Source organism: Stegodyphus dumicola, chromosome 10 (genome assembly GCF_044657685.1).
Source record: "Stegodyphus dumicola isolate Sdum_Otavi_A_Nest chromosome 10, ASM4465768v1".
Classification (NCBI taxonomy): Eukaryota; Metazoa; Arthropoda; class Arachnida; order Araneae; family Eresidae; genus Stegodyphus; species Stegodyphus dumicola.
In genome coordinates this window covers 66394635-66421028 of record NC_140777.1, presented here as the reverse complement: position 1 = coordinate 66421028, position 26394 = coordinate 66394635, and the positions used below count along the sequence as shown (strand labels likewise).

At 33.5% G+C, this 26394-nt stretch overlaps 1 protein-coding gene across 1 annotated transcript in view; it reads right to left on the bottom strand.

Annotated features, from left to right (window-relative positions):
* The window catches only part of LOC146994998 (potassium channel subfamily T member 1-like), a 261937-nt gene that overhangs the window by 221677 nt on the left and 13866 nt on the right, over positions 1 to 26394 (bottom strand). Inside the window, exon 2 of the mRNA XM_085825116.1 lies at positions 25939 to 26219. Coding sequence (XP_085681242.1) covers positions 25939 to 26210 — 272 coding nt within the window. The 5' untranslated portion in view covers positions 26211 to 26219. The remainder of the gene's footprint in view (positions 1 to 25938; positions 26220 to 26394) is intronic.

Genomic DNA, 26394 nt, shown 5'->3' with positions numbered 1-26394 from the left:
GGATAAAAAGTTTGAGTTCAATAGCACCTCTAGTGCTAAGAAACCAAAAGCAATTAAGAAATGTAAGGAATGTTCTTTTTTTGGAAAGAGTCCTTAACGTTTAACTATATTCTTGTTCATATAAGTAAAAGGTCTCTTATGCTGCATTCAGATGATGATATAAGAAGCACAAGTGGTTTAAGCCGAGCTGCGTTGCCAGGGAACCAGTCCGTATACGTCACAAAATCTGGTTTAAGGCTTTTGGCATAAAGTTCGAAGTTTTCAACATTATGCCGACCTGGGATAAGCGTTGACCAATCAGACCGAACGCGCGAAACCTGAATGGGAAAACATAGCGAGAAACCTGTCGACACATCCACGCATGCGCAAATTTAGCTTCTTTAAGAAGATACGGCTTAAACTCTGTATCGCATGTGTGAACGGAATTCCCGCATTTTATTCCTTGTAACCATACCTTTGTGACATTTACGTCGCCGTCTAAATGCAGCCTTACTAAAAATCAATCGGGGTTACATCAAACAAAATCACAGATGTTATGAGTGTGCAATTACATCGTACGCATCCATAATTGGGCTGAATCCCTGTGTCAGGCAACAGTTTCATGGTTGACGTAATAATACATGGGAACTAAATTCTCAGTCGCTGTAAAATAATGTGGCTAGAAACCTACTTTCTACGCAGCCCTTCTCTGAGAAAAGATCCCTTTCGCGTTTGGTATTCATAAAGGTGACGTAAATTCATAGCAATTCATAAATGTGAATCAATCGCAAGTAACTTTGCACATTCGAAAAGAGTATACACATTACTGCGAAAATAAAGAGCAGCAAATTTAATGATTTTTCACAAGAAATTAATGATTTCTAGCAAGAAGCAACATAGAAATCATACCTATTTAAGCCCTCTAATATTTGTTTCTTTGAACAGAGCCACGTTTGTACAAAAACATAAACTATTTTTCTGGTATTTCTAGAGATAATGACCTTTGTCACTGGCTTTCCTTGACATCTAGTACACATTTTAATCTATATCAAAGCAGCTGTGTCAGGAAGGTGATGTATCGCGGGAAAAATAAAAGTAGAGTTATTCGTTTACGTTGTTCTTTCCTTGAACAAATACACATTCATCGACAGTATATCAGCTGATGTAAGCCAACTGTCTGGGAGCAGTTTGAAAAGCTGAGAATGCTGGTTTATGTTGAGTGGGTCTGTTGTTTGTAAAAAGAAAGCTTTCTGAGAAAATAACTTTCTATTCTTTTGATGTAATATCAGAGAAAGGAAATTTTTAAGGGGATTAGAGGAAATGATGCAATTATGGTAAAAAGTAAAGAAATTTGTTTCAGAAACGTATTCATTGCTTTAGCTATTAACAAAATATATTTAATTAAGAATAAAATTATTATCGTATTTATTCGTGAATTCCCTCCCCCCAGCTTTTTAGTGCCAGGCTCTGAAAAAGTTTTAAAATATTTCCGCTATTTTCCCCTTCCTCAGTAAGTTCAGCTATCTAAACTTTAAAACAAAGTTGTCCAGGCAGTGATTACTTTTGTCTTACCAATAAATTCTCACAAACTACCTACGAAGGTGAGCCTTTCTTTTCTAATTGTAGAATTTTATGCCAGCCTAACACAACAACCGATTCCTACTAGCGAAGCTCGTACGAATCAGTATTCATCAACAATTTCTCCGAGTTGGTTTATGGATGATATGTGGTCGGAAGAGTAGCAGAGACAACAATAAAAACGAGCCAGATTCAAGTTATAGGGAAGTATAGATTAAAATATCTCATTAGATATTGTTATGATTTTATTAATGAATGATATTAAATGGAATCTAGTTTAAGTTTTAATAAGTAATATTGTTATTGTTATCTACAGTTTATCCATGAATAGTTTCCTTTATGCTCTTACTGTAATCTTGTCCTTCGGAAATTAAATCATTCGCATTTGCCCCTCTTAAATTTTCGGAGGAAAACGTTAGAAAATAACGGGGAAAATATACTCCTCATTCTCAAAAATCTCCTCGGAATCGATGATTATTCAAATTTTAAACTAAACCAAGGTTGCTTTTTTAAATTATTTTAAATGGTTGACTGAAATCGAAAACAAGCTGTTTGGCGACTTAATCCTTTATTGGCGACTTTTTTCTGAGACTTGGCAATAATTATAATCTATTTTCATCTTATCTGGCGATTTTACTTCGGTTAAAAAATTATTCGATAGTATTTTGATAATATTAACCGAATTGGTTTTTGATCCTAATAAACAATATAGTTTCCATATTTTCACCGACAAACAGGCGGGACTATAAATGAATAATTCGGTGAAAAGATCCAAATGATAACATTAACCGTGATCACACTAAGTGGCGTCTGTTGTATATTGAATCTACCGAATTTCTCCTAGAAGAAGAAAAGCAGAAAATTCATGTCTCTCCATAGCTTGGGTTTTGACCATTAAAAGTACGCGTAATGGATTAAGATATAGCCGTAACATTTTGTTAATACGTATGTTATTTAAACAAAGGTTATAAAACAAAATGTATTTGCTTCCCTAAAGAATATACAACGCATACATTTTTCTGTAAAATTAAATTTATGAAGTAAATTTTATATGCTTTTACAGACAATTTGCATCTACGTAAACGATATTAAATTTTACTGATATCAACTTTAAAATGAAGCATACATAACCCTAAAGTTAAACATTTGTTTCTATTTTTAAAGTATCAAAGTTAAACAAAGAAAGTATTTCCATTTGCGTACAGCAGTGTGAATTACCCATTTATGTATAATTAAAATTATACCAAGTAAAACGTTAAATTATTTTCAGTAACACTTTAGTGACTAGGCTATTTTTGATAGCATAGTCACTAAAATGTGAAGATTAGGATTATTCAATTATGACAAAGCACATAAGGGCTATCTGCCTAAGGGGAGGGATGCCTTCGTGGAGGGCTTCTAAGGGGAACTGGCCCTTATACACGTTACACATGGGAGAAACCAAGAAAACGCCCATGCAGCCAGCCCGTTTTCGGGATTTAAACCTCGTATCGAGCTACCAGTGTTCAGCGTCTTTACCGCTCGGCCGCTGGTGTGCTCTAAAGTTTGAAGAAGTTATACAAGAATAGCATGTTAGCTAACTATCTTCATTGGGCATATAGTTTTCGGACATTACAGAAAAATTTACGTGGCCGATACAGTCACCTAACTTAATCGTTAACTTATTTATTTCATCTACATTAATTACTAATTTTCCTTCGCCTTTTTTTAAGTTAATAGTTTTATTGTCCGAAAATGGAGAGAACTTTATACAAACTATTTAATTTCCGAAACGCGGTTACAGTAAGAACTTAACAAATAAGAAGTAGTTACGGATAAACTACGGGTAACTATTACAGTGTCATTTTTTAAAAACATACCTTTATTCCAAGTAACGTTACAATATCTAATATCTCCTTTTCTACTTCCCTGTAACTTGAATCTCGCCTATTCTTATTATTGTCTTTGCTACTCTTTTAGCCTTACATCATCCATTAATTAGAGAAGCTGAATATGCAGCCGACTCAGCGAAATCGTAGACTAAAGGTCAGTTCGAACTGCAAGGATGAGACATCAGTTTTATTGAATTTAGAACGATTATCTCCCGTTTTCGTCTTAAAACGTGGCTTGTTTAACACACACTGAATCAAATAGAATTTCAATACTTTGATAATTTAAGCGATTGTACTTTATTCAAAAAGATCGTGTTTCCTCTGAAAGCAAGCCACTGGCAAATTTTAAAGAGAATTTTAATGGTTTTTTTCCCAAAGCATTGAACATTTGAACGTGATTCAAAGAATCACTGACCCGCGACATATCTGATCTTGATATTATGATGAAGCCTAGATTTCATTGAAGGAGCCCAAGTCTTATTGAAAATACATGACTACGTTAAATTTTGTAATCTGAAAGCCATCCGAGAGAAATATCATTAAAAGTTGCTACCGAACCAACATTATTAACTTCCAACTCTTTTTACATAGTAGAAGCAGCACTTTAGGCAAGTCAATAATTTATTACGCAAGAAAAAGAAACAAGCTGGATGTTTTTGAATTAGCGTTTAAGAATTCAGTTCTTAAAAAAATAATACATCAAGCGCAGACATGACACTTACTAAAATCGAACTTTGATGCAATTAGAATCTGCGATTTTTTTATCATTCCATAAAACGTGCTTATCTTTGTAAAATAAAAAATCTGATGTGTGCACCACATGACTTCCTTGTACGGAATATTGAATTATACGCATTTTTTCTTGCATTTTGTTTAAATTATTGGATTTAATTATATCTACTTCCCCGACAGTGCATAAACCACAATAGAATAAGCGCATTCTTTAAAATTAACTCTATTTGTTTATCATAGCGACACTCTGGCGCTAGGTTTACTTAACAGTATTATATTTCGTAAGCATGATTTAAATCGCAATAATAAATGAAGGCGTTTATCTTTGTTGTTGCGAAGCTACATTTCTCTAGATTGGCAACAAATTCATTACTCAGCTGTTTCAAATGTAAACAAGCAATGGCCGCCATCAAAATAGGCTTAGCGGAATTTAAACAACTTTTAAATTGTTGATAATTCTAAAAATATTGAATACAGATTTACTAAAGGCATAAAACCCTTAACCGGAAGATAAAAACAACACAACTCAATCATTTTTGAAGAAAAAAATGTACAATTTACAAACATATAAGAGTAAAGAAACTGAGATCACTGAGCCGGATAAAAGAGTGGTAATATTTATAAATATATTTATATACGTTTGGCACGGCCGATTGAAACCAAAATACGAGGTGCACATCTACATGTTATAAGTTTTTTAGTTTATTTGGAAGAAAAGAGTCTTTTATTCTGTCCTTACGTACAGATATCAGGCAAAAACATCGTTAAATTGCATTCGAAAGCGGTCAAAGTCGATATTTTGTTGAAATATGCTGCCTGAAGCTTTTCGCGATTACAATACTTCCTTTTTACTTTGTACAAGGAAGTAATAAAAATAAGAGCAAATAATAATAATAAAAATAAGTTATAAGTTTAATACGCCATTCTTTTAAAAGAGGTCAGTGCAAGGAAACGTTTACGATTCCTGTTCTAGAACATTATATATAATGTATTTTTCAGAAAGAGCTACAGTATATTTTCACGCAGGCTTTACAGCTAAAAGAATTTTCGAAGAAAGCTATCTGATTATTTTTTTTTTTTTTTTTTTTTTTTTGTTTTGTTTCAATTGCATTATAGTTTGGTGGTTCTCAACCTTTTTTGCTCCATGTACTCCATTCACCTGTAGAGACATTAGGTAATTTTTGGAAGCAGGCAAGATGAAAAATTAGCAACGCTTTCGCCGAGAAGCGAACCGGGGAACTCTGGAATACGCGCCCAGGGTGCACACCACCACACTATGAAGGCATGCCAAGAAGGTGGGAGAAATACCTTATACACCATTATTAGTCGATCATTATGCCCCCTCCCGTTCTTTCAAAAATTCGACATTATTAACGGAATATACATTTATTTAAATTCATATTAAATATCAATGAATTGACATTTATTTAAATTCATATTAAATATTAATGAATTAACATTTATTTAAATTCATATTAAATATTAATGAATTAACATTTATTTAAATTCATATTAAATATTTAATATGCATTGATTTAAAATCAGATTATTTTTAGTATGTTTTATAAATTAAATAATAAAAAGTATATACAATGTTGAATAAAATTTGAATAAAAGCAGTTTTTTTATAGTTATAAGCTAAAGCTAAATCTTTAACAGTTAAATAAAACTCTGATCATATTTCCCCTTCTTCCCCCATCAAACTGTAAAATCTTCCCTAAGGTGGAATTGCTCATTGGTTGAGAACCCTGTAATAGTTGGATTTCAGTAAAGCTTATTCATAACGATAAAAAGCTTTTCCCATGTTTATTTCTCTCGGAGGGGGGGGGGGAACACTGATATTTGTCGAATATTCTGATTCGGTCTTTGAAATTATTTTATGATATTTTAATCTAAAAATTTTTTGACGTATTAATGAAATATTTTCTTATGGAATTTAAAAAATTCGGAAACTCCTTATCTCTTACATAAAATGGAACGGAATAAATAAATTCTTAATTGTAAAAAAGCAACTGCGGAATGTTTTATAACTCAGCTGTTTTCCTTTTAAACCAGAAGTGCTTCCCTTGAAGTATCGCAAGTTCCCATGCTTTTTTTTGTCACGAAAGTAAATTATTAACGAGTCAGGGAAAGAAGTCGGATCATGTTCCTCGTTTTGCTCAATAATTTAGCAACGAACTTGCGCAGTAGTGGGAAGGATTAAGCTAAGAGAGGCATGAGCACTTCAGGAGTTAGCAGTGAAAAGGGAAACAGATGCTACCACATGCCGTTAATTATGCAAGATATATTATCAAGAGAATTAGCAATCACATACAGGAAGAATCTTTTATCTCCGACATAGTATTTATAAATTATTATATCATAAAATATTGAAACGATACTTTCTTGCTCATACTGCGAATAACATCAGCAACTTCGTTTTCGTTCAAGTTGCTGCCACTTAATATGATCGCGGTTAATGCTACCATTCGGATATTGCTATCGAATTAATTGCTAAAGATAGGCCTGTTCGTATACGACAACATGGAAAGTACATCGCCTTCTGCTATCAATAGTTCGGTTTATACTATCAAAGTGTTATAGAATGCATTTTTTTAAACTGAAAAGTATGGCATCAATCAAAATAAAAGATAAAATCGCTGAATAAAGTCGAAATATTGCACAAAAATTCTCAAAGAACAGAGTCATATAGCTGAATAAGCACGTAAGTCGTCAAGCATCCTGATTTTAGTCAAGTCTTGAAAAGTGGTATAGAAATGTTTTAAACATAGCAATCCTTCTATAAATAATGAAAAAATGAAACTGAATAACTAAAAGCACCTTCAACTAACACGAATTTAATGCTTGAGTGGGTATTGATGAAAAACTCAAGTTGTAGTATCAATGACAGAAGAAGATACCATCTTTCCAGAAACATTATGAATACGAACAATTCGTATATGAATATTTCTGTAATGATTCCAGATAAACAACTGCTAATGACATTTTTCCTAATTCAGATATTGTGAATGAAAGTATTATTTATATATTCCTAGATATATTCAATTGAACTCTATTGATAGTTTGAAGGATACTTTTCTAATCGTTTAATATCATCAAAATAGTCATGGAAAAATGCGATTACATTAACCAGCGCTTGTTGTGAAGTGAAATGAAGGGAGCAGCTAGCCCGCCTGACATCCACTTGCCCTATGACAAGTAGCCCTATTAAATCCAATTGGCTGTTCCAAGTTAAAAAAAAAAAATACATGGCAATATTACATCAATAATGTTCATATTATCTCCCACGCACTTAGACGGATATTACCACTATCCGTTTATCTGAATTTATAATTTCCATCTGTTTCTTAAAAATCTCGCTATTCGATGGTCCTTAAAAGCATGTTCAACATTGAAAACTGCATTTTGTATAAACGTTCCAAGTGTATCATTAATTAATGGACAAATGCGGTACTGTCCATTTTCAATGACTTTACAGTTGCTGCAGAGGTCAGAGTCTTGGAGCTAATATTTTTATAAACGTGAAGAAAATCTTCCATGACCTGATAAAATCTGATTGCAGTTAAAATCATGATATATTAAGACCTTTTTTTCATTTTTATATATTACATATATGCTTTTTCCTTTCTCAAATTCCCAACCGTGCATCCATTTTTCAGTAATATATTTTTCCATTAGGTTCACGGTTCTCTTTGTTGACTTCTACAGCTCAGTTTAATGTTAGGATCTTTCTGTTCTGTAGTTTCTTTTGTTAGTATGTTCGCATTTTCATTCCGGCGTGGACCCTCATCCAGTTAAATATAATTTCATGTTTTTTAAGGAATTCCTGATAAAGGCTCTTAATCTCTATTATTATCTATTATATTATCTATTATCTGTTTGATTGCTGGCCAAGTGGGAGATGGCTACTGAAATAGACAGGCAGTCTGAGCATTTAACAGTTCTATGTCTACCATAATGTTTCGTCCTTTTAGCCCATTTCAATGATGTTAGCAGAGCAATATATTCTGATGGCAAAAATGAATTTTACGAGTTTAATCTATATTCTTCATGTCAGTTTCCCCTTCACAGTAATAAGCGACAAATCCTTGTCCTTTGTCGTTATCTAAAGATTATCTGTTGTTACTACCTTTCCTTGTCAATTTCCACTCCAAATTTATAAGCGGCCCATGCATATACAGTATTACCGCCCATTCCGGACGCGTCTGTATGTATATCTGTATATAATCTATTTGTATATATCTGTATATAATGCTTCCAAAATGGATTTCACCCATTTTGGAAAAACATTTTTCCGAAATGGTACAGCAATCTTGTTTACGTGAAGAATTTTACTCAAGTGAAATATTTGAGTCACTATATCATCATTATAGGTTTTAAAATCGACAGTTTCTGATTTAAAAAAGAAAACTTTACAGTGTAAAAGACAAAATGTTCTGAGAAATGGAGCACGCCAGAGAGTATATTAGCCACTTCCGTGGAGACTGTTTTAAAACAGCTTGCCAGAAGCAGTATCTGTGCCTTTGTATAGAATCTAACTTCATTCCTAATCGTCCCAGCTCCACTGATCAACAATCCTAGGCGCCTATGCCATATAAAACAATGTTGGTATTGTTGCGTTTTTCTCTTCCTGACACCAGTTGTTACGTTATTTTCTTCCTTCACATTCGTACGGAGTTCGTAGATTTGGAGTGAATAACGACGACACTTGATGAAGTATCGAATAACACACTTTATTTAGCCAATACTGATCAGGAGAGGTCCAAAGTCACGTTTTACAGTCGTCGAAGATCTACTATAAGCACGCTGACACGATCAGCGAGGCAGCCTCCAGGTTATCACGCTGTCACGGTAGAGAGGGCTTCACGGCAAAGCACTTGAGTACAGCTCGCGACTCTGCTTGGTCGTTCTTGGAACTCTACGCACTCTTGAGACTCTCCACGCTACAACTCGCGATGCACTCGACGACACACAGAGCACGGCTCCCGACTCTTCGGCCCAGTCATTCCCGGAGCTCAACACGCTCTGTCGACGATGCACTAACCGCGATACACTACGACTACGAGACTCTTTCGGTGCACTCGACGACTCACTCAGCACTCGCTGCCCGGCTGTCAACTCGATCGACTCCGCACGGACTGAGTCGCTAGATTAGACACACTCTCAGTACTACTACTCGCACTCTAGACGAGGCACACACACACACACTGACTGACTGCGGACCAGCAGGGTTTATATAGCTTTTGGCTTGTGTTCGAGAACATTCTGGGCTAAACCGGTAAGAATTCGTTCCAGAAGGTTCTCCATCAATCCATGGCATATCGCCAATTTTGTCGCCAAATATCTCCAAATGGGCGATTTCTCGCCAAACGTGGCAACTTTGCCTTTTTATGCCATTTTATGACAACCCTAAAGCTGCTTTGCGGGGAAGCCATCTCACCGCGCCTTGACATTTCGTAACAGTATAATGACACGTCATTCTATGTGCGAATTTAAAGTGGCTCATAAAGTTTAAATGAGTTCAAATTCTGTAAAATTTCAAATAAGAATCACAATTACTACATCGAGGCATTTTATCTCCATTCTGAACTGATTGTTTCGCGTCTTCCGGTGGGTACTGAGTATTACGCAACACAGAAGAAAAGAAGTTCTACGAGTTTTCTCGATATTGAATTTTACACACGTATTTTATCTCATAGTCCTGTAAAACATTTTCGAATTTCCTAATTTACATTTTTTGAATAGAGAAGCACCTTTAATTAGGAAGGTCTTAGTGTTTTTTAGTTTCGTCGTCCATAAGTCATATAATCAAAAATTTCAAGTCTTGATGATATTTCTAAATCAGGGTTCCTAACGCGATCAATACTGACCCTTTGGAGGTCGATGAAATTTTAAAGGAGTCTGTGATTAACAAGGGATTTACAGCCAAATAAACACCGTCATCTTAATGGATCAAGATCGCACTGATTACAAAAATGTTTTAATTGATTCTTTATTAATACACATAAAGCATTATCATGTACATCAGTCTTAATTAAAACACATAAGTACGCTAAGTTTTGGAATTTAAAAGTCATTCGAGAGAAATTTCCAAAGATTAATGTTGTTACCGATCAATATTACTGTTTACAGATTAACAATAGACACATTTAAAAACCATCTCGAGTTGATCAAGTCCAAAAACGAATTTTTTAAAGTCTATCTGTAATTTCGCAATCTTTTCCAATTAGTCTATGCTTTTCATGCTACAATTTGTTCACTGCTTACTTCGGACTGTAGGATTTGAACTGATAAATACACAGATCACTCTCAGTGCTCATTTAACGCTATTGTTTTTAAATTTTAATTTGAGTTCTTTTCCATTCAGAAAAACAGGCTATTTTATTTTATTCTTATGCTGCCCCAATTCCCTGATAACGATGCAGGGAGAGAGGTAAACATCAATTTTAATTTTTGATTTCGGCACATTTTGCCCCTGTTCCTGAAGTTTGCCACTGTGCTTCTATTTTCTAGTAATTGCATATCGTTTATTCTGAAGCTAATATAAGCTTAAAGGGTTCTTTGATGTATAATTAAAAATTCGGGATTCACTGATAGCGTAAGGATTTTAAGCATTTTCTTTGGATCCAATTTGCTTAAGTGGAAATATTTTCCTTGAAGAGATAATATGAATTTTAAGGATTTTATTTTGTCTAACATTTAGAGCAACGTAAATACTTTTTGTCCACGTACAGAAGGGAACCAGCTCCTAACCTGCCCAACGATTTAGGAATACTTGATGATTTACTGAAACTAATTAACATTTGTTCAAGTTAGCCAAAAGAAAGAAAAAAAAAAACTTCAGTTACCAAAAATTCCAACTCTCTCTTTTTATGTTGGAAGTTAAATTATGTGCTCTTTTTCTTGCGCGCAGTTTGAAGTAATTTCAATAATTGTTTCTAGACTTGAAAAGCGCAAAATATCGAGTAAACTTCATACAAGCGCGAACACAATTATAATGTTTTGTTTCAATTTTCTTTTCAGTGTTGATTAAATCAAACAGGTGAAGTTTACGCCCACAGACCACAGTCAAAATCGTGAAATGAATCACCCTTCTACTACTGAGAGCTCTAAATATCTTCTTTAAAGGGAAACTCTTAAGAGATTTATGTCAGAAGTTTTATTTTGGAGGTTTAAATAAAAAGTTTAAAACGTTATGTAAAATAAGAAGAAAAGTTATGTAAAAAGAATTGGCAAACCTTATCTCCACTGGGAGTCAAACATTCGACAGTTTCACCAATAGTTTGCAGAGTTGGACTTTCTTTGGTTGCATAAATTTGCATGAAACTCCTAACAGACTTTAAGATAATTATCACTGTGTCTGAAATGAACTACGGAATATTGAAAATTTTAAAACAACCTTATTATTAAAAGAGAACATAAGAGCACATATTGTGCTTAACAAAACAAGCACCACCTTGTAATTATGAAATTCAGAGTAACAGACAAATTTTAGCTTAAGCATAGGCTAATCAAAGACTACGCAAGTAAATTTAAATAGAAGTTGGCTCAAAACTCTAACCCACCGAACAATTTAAATGATGGTAGCTCGTCTCCGCCGTAAACATTGCGGACGAAAACGTGGAAGAAAAGAAAGCAAAGAGAAAACATAGCAGTTTCAAAATATCGTGATGGAAAATAAAGCGGTTCATAAACTTCGCAGTTTAAAATCATCGTCGTCAAAAATATCGTGGTAAAATATAAAGCAACTACAAATCATCTCATGAAGATAACATCGCACACATGCGTTTTCAGATTTCCAAAGTTGTAAATGCATGTCGTATAATGATTTGGGAGCGCAAGAAGGAAAGAGGGATTCTTTTACTTCTATATTTCATATTTTTGAGCGAACTAATAAACTTTTACTCAACCAAGAAGGAAACTTAAGCATTTAAAAATTGAAACTTAAGCAACTCAAGAAGGAAACTTAAGCATTTAAAAATTGAAAATGTGTAGAAAATTAAGACAACTTATAGAACTTAATAGAATTTTAAATTTACGTAGTTGATTAGCAAAGGTCATTAATAAATTAACTTTTTACTTTTAAAGGAAATATTCTGGGTACCATATTTTGCCGAAAATATCCATTTTGATCATCTGTATGTAAGGAGAGAATAAAAGACTCTTTTTTCCCAAACGAATTATAAAACTGATTTAAAATGGATTCAGAAGAGAGTTTTTTCTTGGTGTCTGTACGTACATATGTATGTATCTTACATAACTCAAAAACGAAAAAGCCTCAGAACGTTGAAAGTTTGCATGTGGGATTGCTGTGACATGTAGATGTGCACGTCCTTTTTTGTTTGCAATCGGCCGAACCAGAAGTATATATATATATATATATATATGTATCCACTGTGCTACTCGGCTCAGTAAGCTCAGTTTCTTTATAAATTATTTTATTTCTCAGTTTCTTTATAAATTCTTATTATACGTTTGTAAATTGCGTATGTTTTGCTTTAAAAATGATTGGATTATGTTTTTTCTTGTCTTCCAGTTAAGGTTTTTATGCCTTCAGTTAACCTACATGTCATAGTTGTAAAATTATCAACAATTTAAAAGTTGAAGTGCGGCTAAGTCTAATTGTTTTTATCGTAGTAGCCATATTTGTCTACATTTGAAACTTAGCAGAATAGTGGATTTGTTTCCAATCTAGAGAAACTAATCTTCGCAACAACAAAAACGTCTTCTTTTATTATTGCAAATTAAATTATGCTTAATCTGATCTGGAATTACCATTTAAGTTATTAAATTATCCCATATATTGACTCAGCGCTGCATACACAGGAAATTAAATCACTTTCTACGCCTTCATTGTGTTTTTGCTGAGTGAGAATAAAATTAAACTTTTAGTTTTGTGCTTCGAAAAATTTGCCTTCTTGACCGCTGGCCGAATTGCATGATTTTGCGTAGAAACTTTAATTAAAATTTTTTTAAATTGTTTTAACTGTATTTGGTGTTCTGTGGTTCTGAATTTTTCAATGTTTTTAAAAATATTTTGAAATTTATGGATTTTTGCGTTGTCGCGGAAAGAGTGAATTAATTGAATGAGGATTATATCTCTAATGAAATTCGAGGAAATAAAATTTAAATGAAATGTAGGAAAAATGCGTATTATTTAATATTACTTACAAGGAAGTCATGTGGTGTGCTCATCAGAAATTTTGATATCGTTATTATTGTTTATGTTTTATTTGATAAATATTTAATAGAGAAATTAAATTAATTTCAAATATTTTTTTCATTTTTTGTAAGTAAGAACTTTTATTTTATTAAAAAGAACAGAAAGGAAAAAAACTTCCTTCCTTTCAGCTGTTTTCGGATTGTGCATTCGGACCACATACAATTTGATACCACTGCTATAGTAGGTCATGCAGAGGTAATAAGATCCAAAAACGAACATTTGGCAATTTTGCGATTTACCTGAAACGTGTCAGTTGTTTTCTATGTTCATCGTTAAATGGGCCGCGTTTCCTTATCGCAAAAATACAGTAAAAGTGAATTACACCTATGATTTTCTTCCGTCTTATAAAAAAAGCTTATTCTCTCTTAAGAGCAGTATTCTTTTGTCGAAACAAGCATAGTATCCGTTATTTCGTGTTCTATTTTTGTTTTGAGTTTCATGGAATTGTATTTCAATATCTTCTCTATTCTTATTGCTTTTGTGAGTTGCAAAAATGGAAGAAATGGAACTTTTCATATACTGACTTCTTCGAAAACTCTAAAATCCGAAGTTGCTTTATGCAGTCGTATATTTTCAAAATGCATTTCAGTAACCTTTGCACGTAATTTTATCTTCAAAACTGTCACAAAATCTCACTTACGAAAGAGTATTAAATGTTACAGGAAAGAAATATGCATTTACCAGAGAAATAATGGCATCTTATGCACTTCAGCTTCTTTATTTTATTTACGCTTTCTTTACTTTTCAAAAGTCTTTACAAGTTTTACATTTTATTAGAGAATTAGAACTGTTAGCTTTAGAGATCGTTTATACGATGCAAGATGGACATGAGCTTTTAGGCAGAAATAATTTTTGAGCAAAACCTGGCAACTGGCTGAGCATTACTTCGCAAAGCATTCTTACAGAGAAGTTATGTTCTTGTTGTGACTTATCTCACCTCTTTAACAGTAACATCGTAACAATCTACGAAATTCATCCTGGCAAGGAGTCCAAGATTGCGCCTGTTGTTGGCAAGAACCTCGTCATTATGACTTCCGCCCCCCATTTCGATGGGAGGCACCCCACGGGGATGGATCTCAGTCTCTCCCACCCCTGGTTCCTACCACAACCTCTCAAGTGGATTTTCGGCTGGCCACATGTTTAGAGTGCCCCCATGGCGCGCAGACACTATACACTTACGGAAATCCATGCCTTCTCCGTGATTCGAAAGAGGTCTCTTCGGTACGGCAGTCAGCATCGCTAACCACTGCCCATTCATTCGAGAAGAAAAGGAAATTTGAAAATTTGGAAAAAATGAATATTCGGCATTCTGCTTTCGACCTCGATGAACAAAGCTGGGAATAAAATCTTGCAGTTACCAATAAAGAGCACCAGAAAAATGGCATTGCAAACAAATTTATGCGTTCAGAATTAATGCTCAACTTTAAAAATTCATCCTACTTGAGAAAAATTCAAAAATCGTTCCGCTAAATTAACAGTTTTTAAAAGCTCACAAAATAAACTCTATCTAAAACTTGTATAAAATACGAAATTTAAATTTTCTACGTTCTTCCTGGCAATATACTTATATTTAAGAAATTTTTTTATACTTCTCATAAAAAATAAAACGCAAAGCGTTTTGAATGTTGTACGGCAAATATTGACCGAGATATTTCGTGTTAGAGTCGCGGATCATATTTAGCGATTGGAATGACATGTTTGCATGTGTACTTAAAATATCAGTTTATAAAAGTTTCAGATCGAAAGAGATTAAGAGAAGAGCATTTCTATGCAGATTATTGAGAAAAGTATTGGTCAATATAATTTTTTTTTCGAAATGGAGATTTTATTCACATAAACTTATAGAATTTGCTCTAGAAGTACTGGAAGGCTTCTGCATTGGTAACCAGCCAGTTCTTTATATTATTTGCAGTAATTAGTAAGGAAAACGTTTTGTGCTTTAATGAAATTTTTCAAAATTACCAGATTACGATTGTAAAGTAATAAAAGTTCATGAGAATATTAATAACGCACTTAATTTTAATGAACTTTTAACTATTACTATGCACTATTAAAAAAAATGTAACCCAAAATACTACCCCTAACCGAAAGCGATCGACTCTGTAATCTACCAATTACTTGGGAAAAAATTTTTCTCCGTACTAAAGATACCAATAAATCGCGTAAAAGAACCACTGAATTGCTTTTAAGGAGGAGAAACTACCTTCGATTTTTTTTAAATTTAATTTTCTAACCGACTCCTCAACTGAAACTGAGTATGATGTCAAAAATCGCAAATTAATAAATTAATCATAAAATAATTTCGATTAGTTATGGAACCAAATCTTTTGTGCTACATTTTTTAAATATATTTTGATATGTTGCTCCGAAATGTCCAGCTGCGGTAAGATAGGTTTTCCGCAAAGCAGGTTAGGGTTGCAAGGAAAGGCAGGTTTGCTAGATTTGGCCCGAAGTCGCCCTTTTGCTGACAAATTTGGCGATATGCCATACATTCTGGAACATTTAGAACGAATTCTTACCGTTTACCCCAGAATGTTCTCGATAGTAGGTTAAAAGCTATATAAACACCGCCTGTACGCGGAATAGCAATGTATTGCGAAAGTTTTACCTTGAAGCGTATCTTGAATGTGTTCATTTTAGTAGTAGTGCTTTGGGATTAGCTTGAAAGCGATCAATTGAGTCCGGAGCTGTACTGTAGCGATTTGACGTGCATTTGTCTTAACCGTTAAAATATTTCACAAGTGCACATCTGTGTAGCCAACGAGGGTGTGGCTTCTAGGATGGACCAATGGGCATCCAGTAATATTTCTGTCATGTCACATGAACTTTCGTCGCGTGCTTTAAGATTTAAGTAAAATGGTTGAAAATATTTCGCCACGCAATTTTTTGTACAAAATAATTAAAGCATCGTCGATTTCTTCTGAAAATTTGCAAATGTGAAGATCTCACTACCTGCTTGAAAGAATTTAAAATAAATACAAACACATTTGGGATACTCCGCAAAAATATCCGTGTGAAATATTACTTAATAGTGGTAAATAAGATGAAGAAAGAAATATGTGATAAACATTTGAGCCGAAATGCTATCTTTACATAAAACTATGCATATGAGAAAAATATTTACACCAATTATATATGTATATAGAAATCAGCACTTTTTATTGCAGTCTATATGAAAAAATATTAAAAAAAAACTATACACTTGAATTTTCTTAATCCAAGGGTGTTAAGTAAATGCATAATATTCGAGGCTAATTATAGCTTGAGTCATTTTCTCGATAAGCTCATTGGTCCAATTTCGAAACTCCTCCCTCAGTGGCTACGCTGATGTGCACTTGTGAAATATGCTAACCGTTATAGCCTGATAGCCTGAAGACTGTGTTGCGAATTGTTTCAGCGTGTTTATTGTAGTTTCCGACGAATGTAATGCATGTCCTGTGAAATACTGACGAATAATTTTTTTTTGATTCTTCATCAAATTTTTTCATCAACCACTCCAAATCCACAAATCCGTAAAACACAACAATATATATGTATATAATCCTTAGTTTCATATATATATATATATAATTCCTGGAGTGCACATGTATATATATGATTCTTAGTCTCCTGATATATATATATGTAAGATAAAATTATATGAATCAGAATAACTAAAAACATTAATTCTTCCTCTCTATTCTAAAATCGTAATAACTTATCTTAATAGTAATAACTTATCTTAATATCCTTCCCTATGAATAATTTAAATAGCTTAAAATTCGTTACTTAATTGGCTCACACATAATTATGAAAAATTAGAAAAATTAATGAACAAGAATTTCAGATTTTCTCAAAACAAATTGCAGAAATTTTATCTAAAGTTGAAATGAAAACTATAGAATCCACAGCACATTAAATAATTTAGTTCCTGAGCTAGATTCACACGAATGTAATAATTTTTGAGCTGTTGAAAAAGCGGAAGTGCAAATAATTTTCTGTCGCACATACTTGCAAACACTAACTCAGATCGACCTTCAACCCGCTGTAATGCTTAATTCCTAAACGGTAACTCACTGATGATTTTTCTTTTTACTAGGCATTCGAACTTCTCAATTTATCGAGATATTACTTTCAATCTGTAAACACTACGCGTGATTATTTTTTTGAAGCACTTGCAAAACACCACAGCAGAAGAATGATCTGTTATTTTTTAAACACTGAAAAAACAAACTTTATGATTCATTTCTTTCACATTATCTTGGATTTATCACAAAAGTGATTTTATTATTACATATATATATATATGTTACCGTGAAATACCGAAATTGGAGAATGTCGACTTTCACCGGAGAATATCAGCATTCACCAAATACGTCGGTGAAAGATCGAATATTGCACTACATTCCTGTATATTCGGACCCTCACCGGTGTATTTCGACAGTCACAGATATGCTCTGGTGAAAGTCTAAAAGAGGGGTTATAAAGTGCCATAATAGTTTAAGTTGTTGCAATAAATAAGATTTGAATCACATAATTTAGTAAGTTTTTTATTGCTGTTATTTTATTTTCTCATTTAGAACGTACTGTAGAATAAGGTAAGTTTTTAACTTCTATTATTTTCCTTTCTCATTTTGAATGTATTGTGTGTTTTAGGTTCTCATGTTCTTACGTTCTTATTTCAAGTCTCAAGTGCGTTTATTCGCGACTGAATTACGGAGAAGAAAATATAATATTGTTATATGTTCAACATTCACCATTAGTACATGGTGAATGTCGACATTGACCGGTTAAGTCAGAAATAAGAGTATTTGGAAAATATTTCGGACATGACCAAGAGACTATGTGACCAAGAGACTATTCACCTGTGAAAGTCGACATTCTCCAGATTTCGGTGTTTCACCGAAACATATATATGTAATTCTTAGTTTTCTTTATTGGCATTCTTAATTTTTACTTTATCGGAATTTTAGATAGGTGTATTACCATTTCATTTATTTTACTATTATTAAATATATATATATATATATATCAACCTGTCTTTTCATAATGCATTTGTATGTTAATACGTAAGTAAAATTATACAGCCAGTTTGTTCTCACTCCTGCTCCGTATCAAAGCATTGATTTGTCTGGATACAACATCTAAACGAGCCATCACTTCATCCACTGCCTCGTGGACTTGCTCAGCTCTCACTGGGTGGCAATCCCTTTGAGTTGCTTGCTGGGCTGCCTCAACATAGCCTACACCAGAGCACTTTTTAAGTCCTTGACATCTGCTATTCGTACAACCTCCTGTATTTCCGAATCCCGAATGCCATCGATGAATCACTGCAGGGACAGGATTTCCCTTGTTTCTCTCGGACATCCGGAAAGGGCGAGATGGGCAACCCTTTCAACATCCGTGACGAGCTCCTGGAGTTCTGAGGGGATTTTAGTTGAAGTCCACTGTTGTCTATTAAACAAACATTTTTCCCCAAAGCGCAGCTCCAACGCGCCGGACAGAGCTTCGAAATCTAGCCTCTGGTTTTCAGCAAGAATTTGAAGAATATCCGCAGTATCTGCTCTCAGAGAAACGGCGAGATGACAGGCCTAGCTTTGGAATGCCATCCATTCGCATTCGCCACTATAGAAAATTGTGTCTTATATACCAGGAGGTGTTCCCATCATACGTGAATAGCTTCAGAGAGGGACGAGCAGGCATGGGTAAAAATTTAAAACCATCACTATTGCTCCCTGCCGTCGCTACGAATTTCTTCAAGGTATCAACTTCTTTGACAAACGCAGAAACACTTTCATCAATTTGTTGTTTCACGGCAGAAGATCTCTCTTCTATTTGCTCTTTTAAATAAGAAACTATTTCTTATATTTGTTATTTTATAGAAGAAACTCTTTATTTAATGTGTTCAACTTTATTTTCAACAGTATCAATTCTGCCATCTATAACCTCAAAATGTTGTTCTATTATACAGGTAATCTCTCTTTTCATTTCCTCTTGACCTGCATTCCTCACTTCTTTAACGGAATCTTTGCCAGCTTTCACTCTACTTTAACCTATTCTTGACCAGTTTTCATCTTTCTTGCCCGTTTACATTTCTTCTTTAACCGAGTTGACGGCGCCTTCCATCGTTTCTTGAGATGCAGCAAAGACAGTCACGAGCTTTCTTAATTGTTGTTTCTACGCTCTTGTCACTGACATTCAATCTCACTTCTGACACCAAAAGTCTTGCGTGCGTACGGGTTCGCAATACACTGAATGCCCAAGTCCGATAAAAGGTCAATAAATTAAAGGACAATAAAATTTATTCTTATCAAAATAAATATAACAGAACGCTGGAAATTTTCTCATAGATATTTACAAGTGTTCACAACATGCAATATAATCAGTATGTATGCTTCAATCTACTAGGTTCAAAAACGTGTGCCTTCACATCAGAAAAATATCTAAGTAGTGAGCAGAAATTGGAAAAATGCATAAATAGTTATCATGATGCACACTAGAGGGAGCCACACTAGCTCGGAAAAGTTTAGGGATAGGAAAAATCAAGTTTTGATTTTTTTTTGTTAGTTTTTTGGTTTTAAACTTTTTGTATTTTTTAAATTTATAATATTTTGGTATTTTTATAACACATAAATACTCACCGGCTTTAAATAGTTTTTAACTGGCTTCGTGAGATAATTCTAGCAATTTCTCATACTCGAGATTACGGGAAAGCTAAACGAATAGAATTACGGTTACAACTAACATAGTAGTCAATTACTTTTGTTCAAATTAAATGTAAATTACCGAGTAAAATTTTATTCAATGTTAAATGAACGGGCTCCTGTATTTTTACTTTTCCGGCACAGCTTCCTCTTAAAACTCATCTTGTGCTGCATTGCACGGGGAAATAAAAGAATTTTAATTATTATTCTACTACCATTAGCTATCTAAATACAAAATTCGTAACAATATATTAAGCGCTTGGAAATTAAATCATAATTTTGACTTCGTGTTTGCAAAATTATCCAAAAAGATTCTTCAGTTGATGAATTGTCTTTCATTGAAACATTTGTCATTCACAAAGATTAAGTTAGTTAGTTAGTCGTTTGTTTAGTTAATCGCTTTAAGTCATAGCCTGTCCCTCTTAACGCATCTCTAAAATTCTAGTAACGTAATGTAATTCTAAAATTCGAGTAGCGTAAGGTAATTCTAAAATTCGAGTAACGTAACGTTTCTGTTTCGTTACTATTTTTGTCGATAGATGGCGCGACCTTCTTCTTCGCTTTACTGCCGTACGATATAAACACGACCGCTGTGCGCCCGCTGCTTTCCATTCTTCTAGATTTCTTTGCTTCTAAATGAGGGAGTCATGTATACGATTGTCCTGAGTTCTTCACTAAATTTAGGCCAAACACAAGGTTGTTGCATTGCTAATTTATGCTAAGTGTACTTGATTTCTCCTGTGACCTTCGTTATCTAATATATTCTAATACATAAATTCTTCGTTATGCTGAAAATGATCATTCTGCTCATGCAACTGCAATTGGTATTGATAGAATAAATGAAGGTAATTTTTAGACTTCAGTCGCAGTATTATTAAAATTGTTGGTATTCATAGATGGTACTAGTTCATGTGCAGGTATGTTTTTAAACTCTGCAAAAGAATATGAAGCAATCAGCTCATTATTAAACTTTATAAAATAAAAGCGTTTAATGACATTTAATTTATTTAACAAAATTTCAGAAAAATTATAATTGTAAGTAACAAAGTTCCCTTCATTCTGAAGTTCATAAACACAAGTTTAGTAATGGAACCAAATCTATTGGCAATTTGACTGGATTTGTTAACTAAAATCTCAATATAAAGTTCTCTGATTTCATATCTTTCAATATAGATTCTGTTTTTTTTTTTTTTTTTTGACAATTCATTTGTCTCTTGTGCGCTGACATGTTCCCATACGCCTTCAAAATCATTTCTCTGTGATGTAAACACATATTAAAATTTTGTAATCGGTTTCTCAGAGTGAACAGTGTCAAGGGTTTTCTTTTGTAACATCCAAAAAATACACCTGAGTGATAAAATATCATTAAAACATCTCTAGGGGAAAAAAACAGTTTTTACATTGAGCCAAAAATTTAATAAACTCATGCACTTGTGATACACATAAAGTATCCCAATCATCGCAGTTCTCTTTAATTTAAAAAAACATTCCATGCACTGTGTTAATACGCCTTGAACAAAACTTCCATCTTAAAGATGAAGCTTCAGGTACTTTTTTCCTCTATGAACTGTTTCAGTGCATCAGTTCTCTTTGTAGACGTAGAAAACAATGCAGACATAGCGATTATATTTTAAAAAAACATGCGGCAATTTCTAATGGTGCATGCAGACTGTTCTTAAATCAGATTTAAAACATATCTATAACCATGTATGAAAATGACTTGTTTTTAGTCCATACGGGCTTTGTCCCTGAGGGACTATTGTTTTCGTTTTGCGATTTTGCGTCGGAACCCTATAAACGGCATATCACTTTTCAAATCGTTGCCACCAAATACTATCGCCCTGTATTATATTTGAAGAAATTAAATAATGAAAAGTTTGCGTAAATGTATGTATGTTTCTCGCAGTATGATAAAACAACGGTACCTAGAGCAATCGAATTTTGAATGACGTAATCCTAATGCGAATATGGGCATGTGGAAGCCCAAATATGAAATCTGGAATTTGTTTTAGTATCGATTTCATATTTTGTAAAACGTTAACGTATTTTTGAGTAACAAACTTAAGGATGGCAACATTCTACGGGTAGAAAACCTTTTTATCTCCAGAGGGCGGAACTGTGTATCGGAAATTCTATAGATATGCTCATTTTAAAATTGTTTTGCGACATTGCTATTGAACTGAATTTTATGGTTTAAGTGCAAAGAACATGATACTTAATAAATAAAGGTAACACACAAAACTTTAAAAAACCGCCCCTTTGGACGTAATTTAAAATCTGAAACCTTTCAGATTTTATTTTCACTCCTTTGTGTAGTCTAGTTACTTGCTCTGGTACAACTGCTGCTCCTAACTGCTTTGTCTAATAAATTTTGATTAAAAATTGAATTCTCTTGCGAATTTGATAACATATTCATATAATACTTTATAGGTATTTGCTTCTGTTGCTTTCTCTATCTAGTTTTGATCGTCTATACCTGGAAAACTGTAAACTTGCTTTAATATGACCATGTGTTGAGATGGATATTGACAATACATTAAAAGTACTAAATCCATCCTTAGTTTTCACACATTTTTTGTCAATACCCAATAGCAGAAAAGGCCAGCAGAATAATCTTTAACTTTACAGCTAGCTAACTAGCTATTTTTCGTGTAGTGAACAGCTCGGAAATGTTTTACAAATTTCTGTTTTTTATCCTTATGTTTACAAGATAAATTGGTTAAAGTAGGGCAAGTTTATTTCGCTTTTGATTATTTCGTTTTTCTCAAAACAAGATCAAAGGCTCAATAAGTCTTGAATTAGATCACCCTCCATTCTATTTTAAGTCATTCTTGAAATGATTTTAGAAAACATTAACTATTACAACCTTAAAACATTTATAGTAGAAATTCAAAGCCCAGAAATAAAACATTAATGAAATTTAAATCAAATAGTTATTATATTGTGATAATAAGCTTTTAGCTAAAAACTTTACGACCGGCGTACCTAAAACGTAACGATTAATTTCACCTAAGCTAATGAAATGGCAATCATTCTCTTCTCTGTAGCTGCAGAGATGCGTGTCAAAATCTGTGGCTTGATTGTGGCTTGATTTGATGCGCATACATGCGTGTCAAAATCTGTGGCTTCTGATTGAGAAAGTGTTAATTTTTTCCCCCGCAACTTCTGAAATTGATTTGAACACGCAAAGCAGCCCGTGGTAAAATTTTCCGACTCTGACGCTGTCTAGTCAAAAACATGCAAAGTCTACTGGAAGGAAGGAAGAATTGCCACTTAAAGTATCTGGCATCTTTAAATTATTTCGTCATCGATAAGGGAAATTTGGTTATTTTATCTTTATACTAAGGAGTTATTCTGCCATTAACAAATAAATGAAAAGAAACGAAGAGAAGAGCTTATCCTTAACATAATAATTTTTCATCGGCTATTTTTCTTGAATTAGTATTTTGCCTCAAATATTTGAAAAACATATTCTCCGTAGTCTTATAGTATAATGAATTGTCATATGGAACATTGAAGGAAGATATTACTAAGTATTTTATTATATTCTATTTTTGTACTCTCTATTTTAATTACACTCTTAGTAATAAAGTTAGTTTATTATACTAACTTTTACTAGTATATAGGAGTAATATATAATTGATATAATATTAGTAATATATAATTGATATGATTTCTACATAATGCGATAAAATACTTATTATTATACTATTAAATAAGTATATATCGTAATTTGTTATATCACAGAGTTAAACAATAATTATTTTGCTACTCGATTTTAAATTTAAAGCCATGCATCGCATGTCCTAAGGCGACACCACTGTATGTACAGATATTTAAGTTCCTAATTTAGTGCTAAATAAATGTGTGATTTCTAAAAGATAAAGCTAATTGAACAGTTTTTGTTTTCTTTCCCCAATGGCGGACACTAACATTGGCCACTACTAAGACCAAACGATGTGGTCACTTTATTACGGAGGCATCTAATAGGTGGGAGGGACACCTTGCCTTTTATGAAGGGACAGACAGTTTACAGGCATGCCTTCACCGGGATTCGCACCCGATCCTTCGGAATCACAGTCAGAATCAGGAAACATTTTCCATCTGAGCGGCAATTAATTAAATGCATTATTTCGTATTCTTAAAATTGTGAACAAGAAAAACCATATTTTTAAAACCTAAATGCAGCATCACTGTGTCATTCGAAATAAGCTAATGTCACTATGTCTGTTTATATAAGATGTTGGAAATCCACCATGTATGTAATAGTTGTAAACCTACACAAAAAACAATTAAATCTTATTTCAAAATTCAAAGAATTCGTAAATATAGTCATCAGTTTAATAAAACACGTTTAAATAATATCAACCATAATATTTTATAATGTTTAGAAATCTCTTTCTTAAAACATCTTTTCCATTTAAATAATGGTACTATGGACATTTCACTGCATATTTATTTCTGAATGTAACTATTTAACTGCAGAGGAGAAATATAGAGACAGTTCTGAGAACATATTATAATATTCACAGATTTTGCAATATTTATTCCCACACATTCTGAAATATTCACCCCCTTTTATTTTTACTTCTTTTATCGTTCAAAAATCGAGAGGAGAAAATTATGCAAATATTGTAATATCTAAACGAAGGGGTTTACAGAAAAAATATAACAATGTAAAGTAGTCATAGATGAACTACAGGTAACTTTTTCAATATTATTTCCTTAAAGGAAACCTACATTCCAGTAAGTACATTCATTATATTAACACTTACTAACATTAAAATTACAACAGCTAATAGGTTGTCTTCATTTCTACTTTCCTGTAACAAGGATTTCACCGGTTTTTCACTGGTGTCTTTACTACTCCTTATGTCTCAAATTATCAATAATAATTAAAGAAGGTGAATGTAAAACTGTCCCAGCGAAATGGTAAACTGAAGGTCAGATATTATTTGTTTCTCTGTAATTAGTCGATTTTTGTATCAGGCTGGCATAATGTTCAAAAGCTGGAAGGGAAAGGCTTAGCAGCACTTTTGCAGGTACTTTGCGATGAAAACGATCATTACGTGGACTAATCTGTAAAAATTTGGGAAGATTTGGAAGACTAATGGAAGAAAGTAACACGAATATGTTTAACATTTTCAGAATCTGGACCTAAAATGCTAAGGGGGGACCTAAAATGCTAAGGGGGGAAGCACGGTATTTTATAAGCATAACAGAATATGCACATATGCGTATGTTTTCAGCAAAGCGGTGTCATTACATAAATCTCAAAAGGTAAAATCACGAAGAGGTAAAGAAGAGAAGAACAATCAACAAGAATTTTTTCAGAAGAATCAAATGACAGTTTCTACAAAATAATTCCTTTGTATGCATTCGAAATTATTCACACGAGAACGTTCGTATATAATACAAAAATTACACATACCATTTTATACTCTTTTTCAAATCCTTTTTACAAAATAATTTCTTTATATACATCTCATCACGCTCAAATCATGAATCTTCAAAATATTTATTTTAAGAAAAATCGTATCTTCTACAAAATAATTGGTTTAAATAAATCTCAGAGAAACACATATGAATATACATCTTTTATATAAAATACCCTTTATATGCATCTTACCACGCCAGAAGCACGAATATACGAAAGAGCTGTCCCGAGGAAATAGATTTTATGATTTATTCAAAATAATTTCCTTTAGTTAATCTTTCTATATTAAAGTAAAACATCACAAAATAAGATCTGAAAGCACACGTTTTCCCCAATCCTTGCAGATTCGTGTTTTTGGCGTGGTAACGATGATATGGTGAAATGTCCATACAAGAAGTTAAAGCTGAAATACGTAAATATAGAAATAATAAGCACCTGGGTATATGTTGGGCAATGTTGTCCAGGCTATCCGCCGCCGTGAGTTGCACCGAAGGCAGTCCCAGATTTTTGGTGGGAGACAACGGGGGTATATGCCCCGCTGTCGGACTGCAAGCAGTCAGTTCGATCTTCGGTGGGGATGGGGGTCCACTCTCCCAGGCCCCTTTGTCGGAGCCCGCGCAAGCGGAGCTGTCCACCATCCAGGATGGAGGGGATGCAGACTTGTGGGGATCCTTGTGATGTTGACGAAAGAACCAGCGATTGGACATAACATCGGCCTGGAGGATCGGGAATGAAGCATCACGACACAAAATACGTTAAACTAGGGAGGGAAAACATAAAGCACAAAAGGAAGGGAATTCCATTCCATTTGAGTGATGAACGAACTGTCAGAGATTGCGAAGCACTGCTAATAGCAGTGTGTCACGAAATATAGTAGTTATATCGAAAACT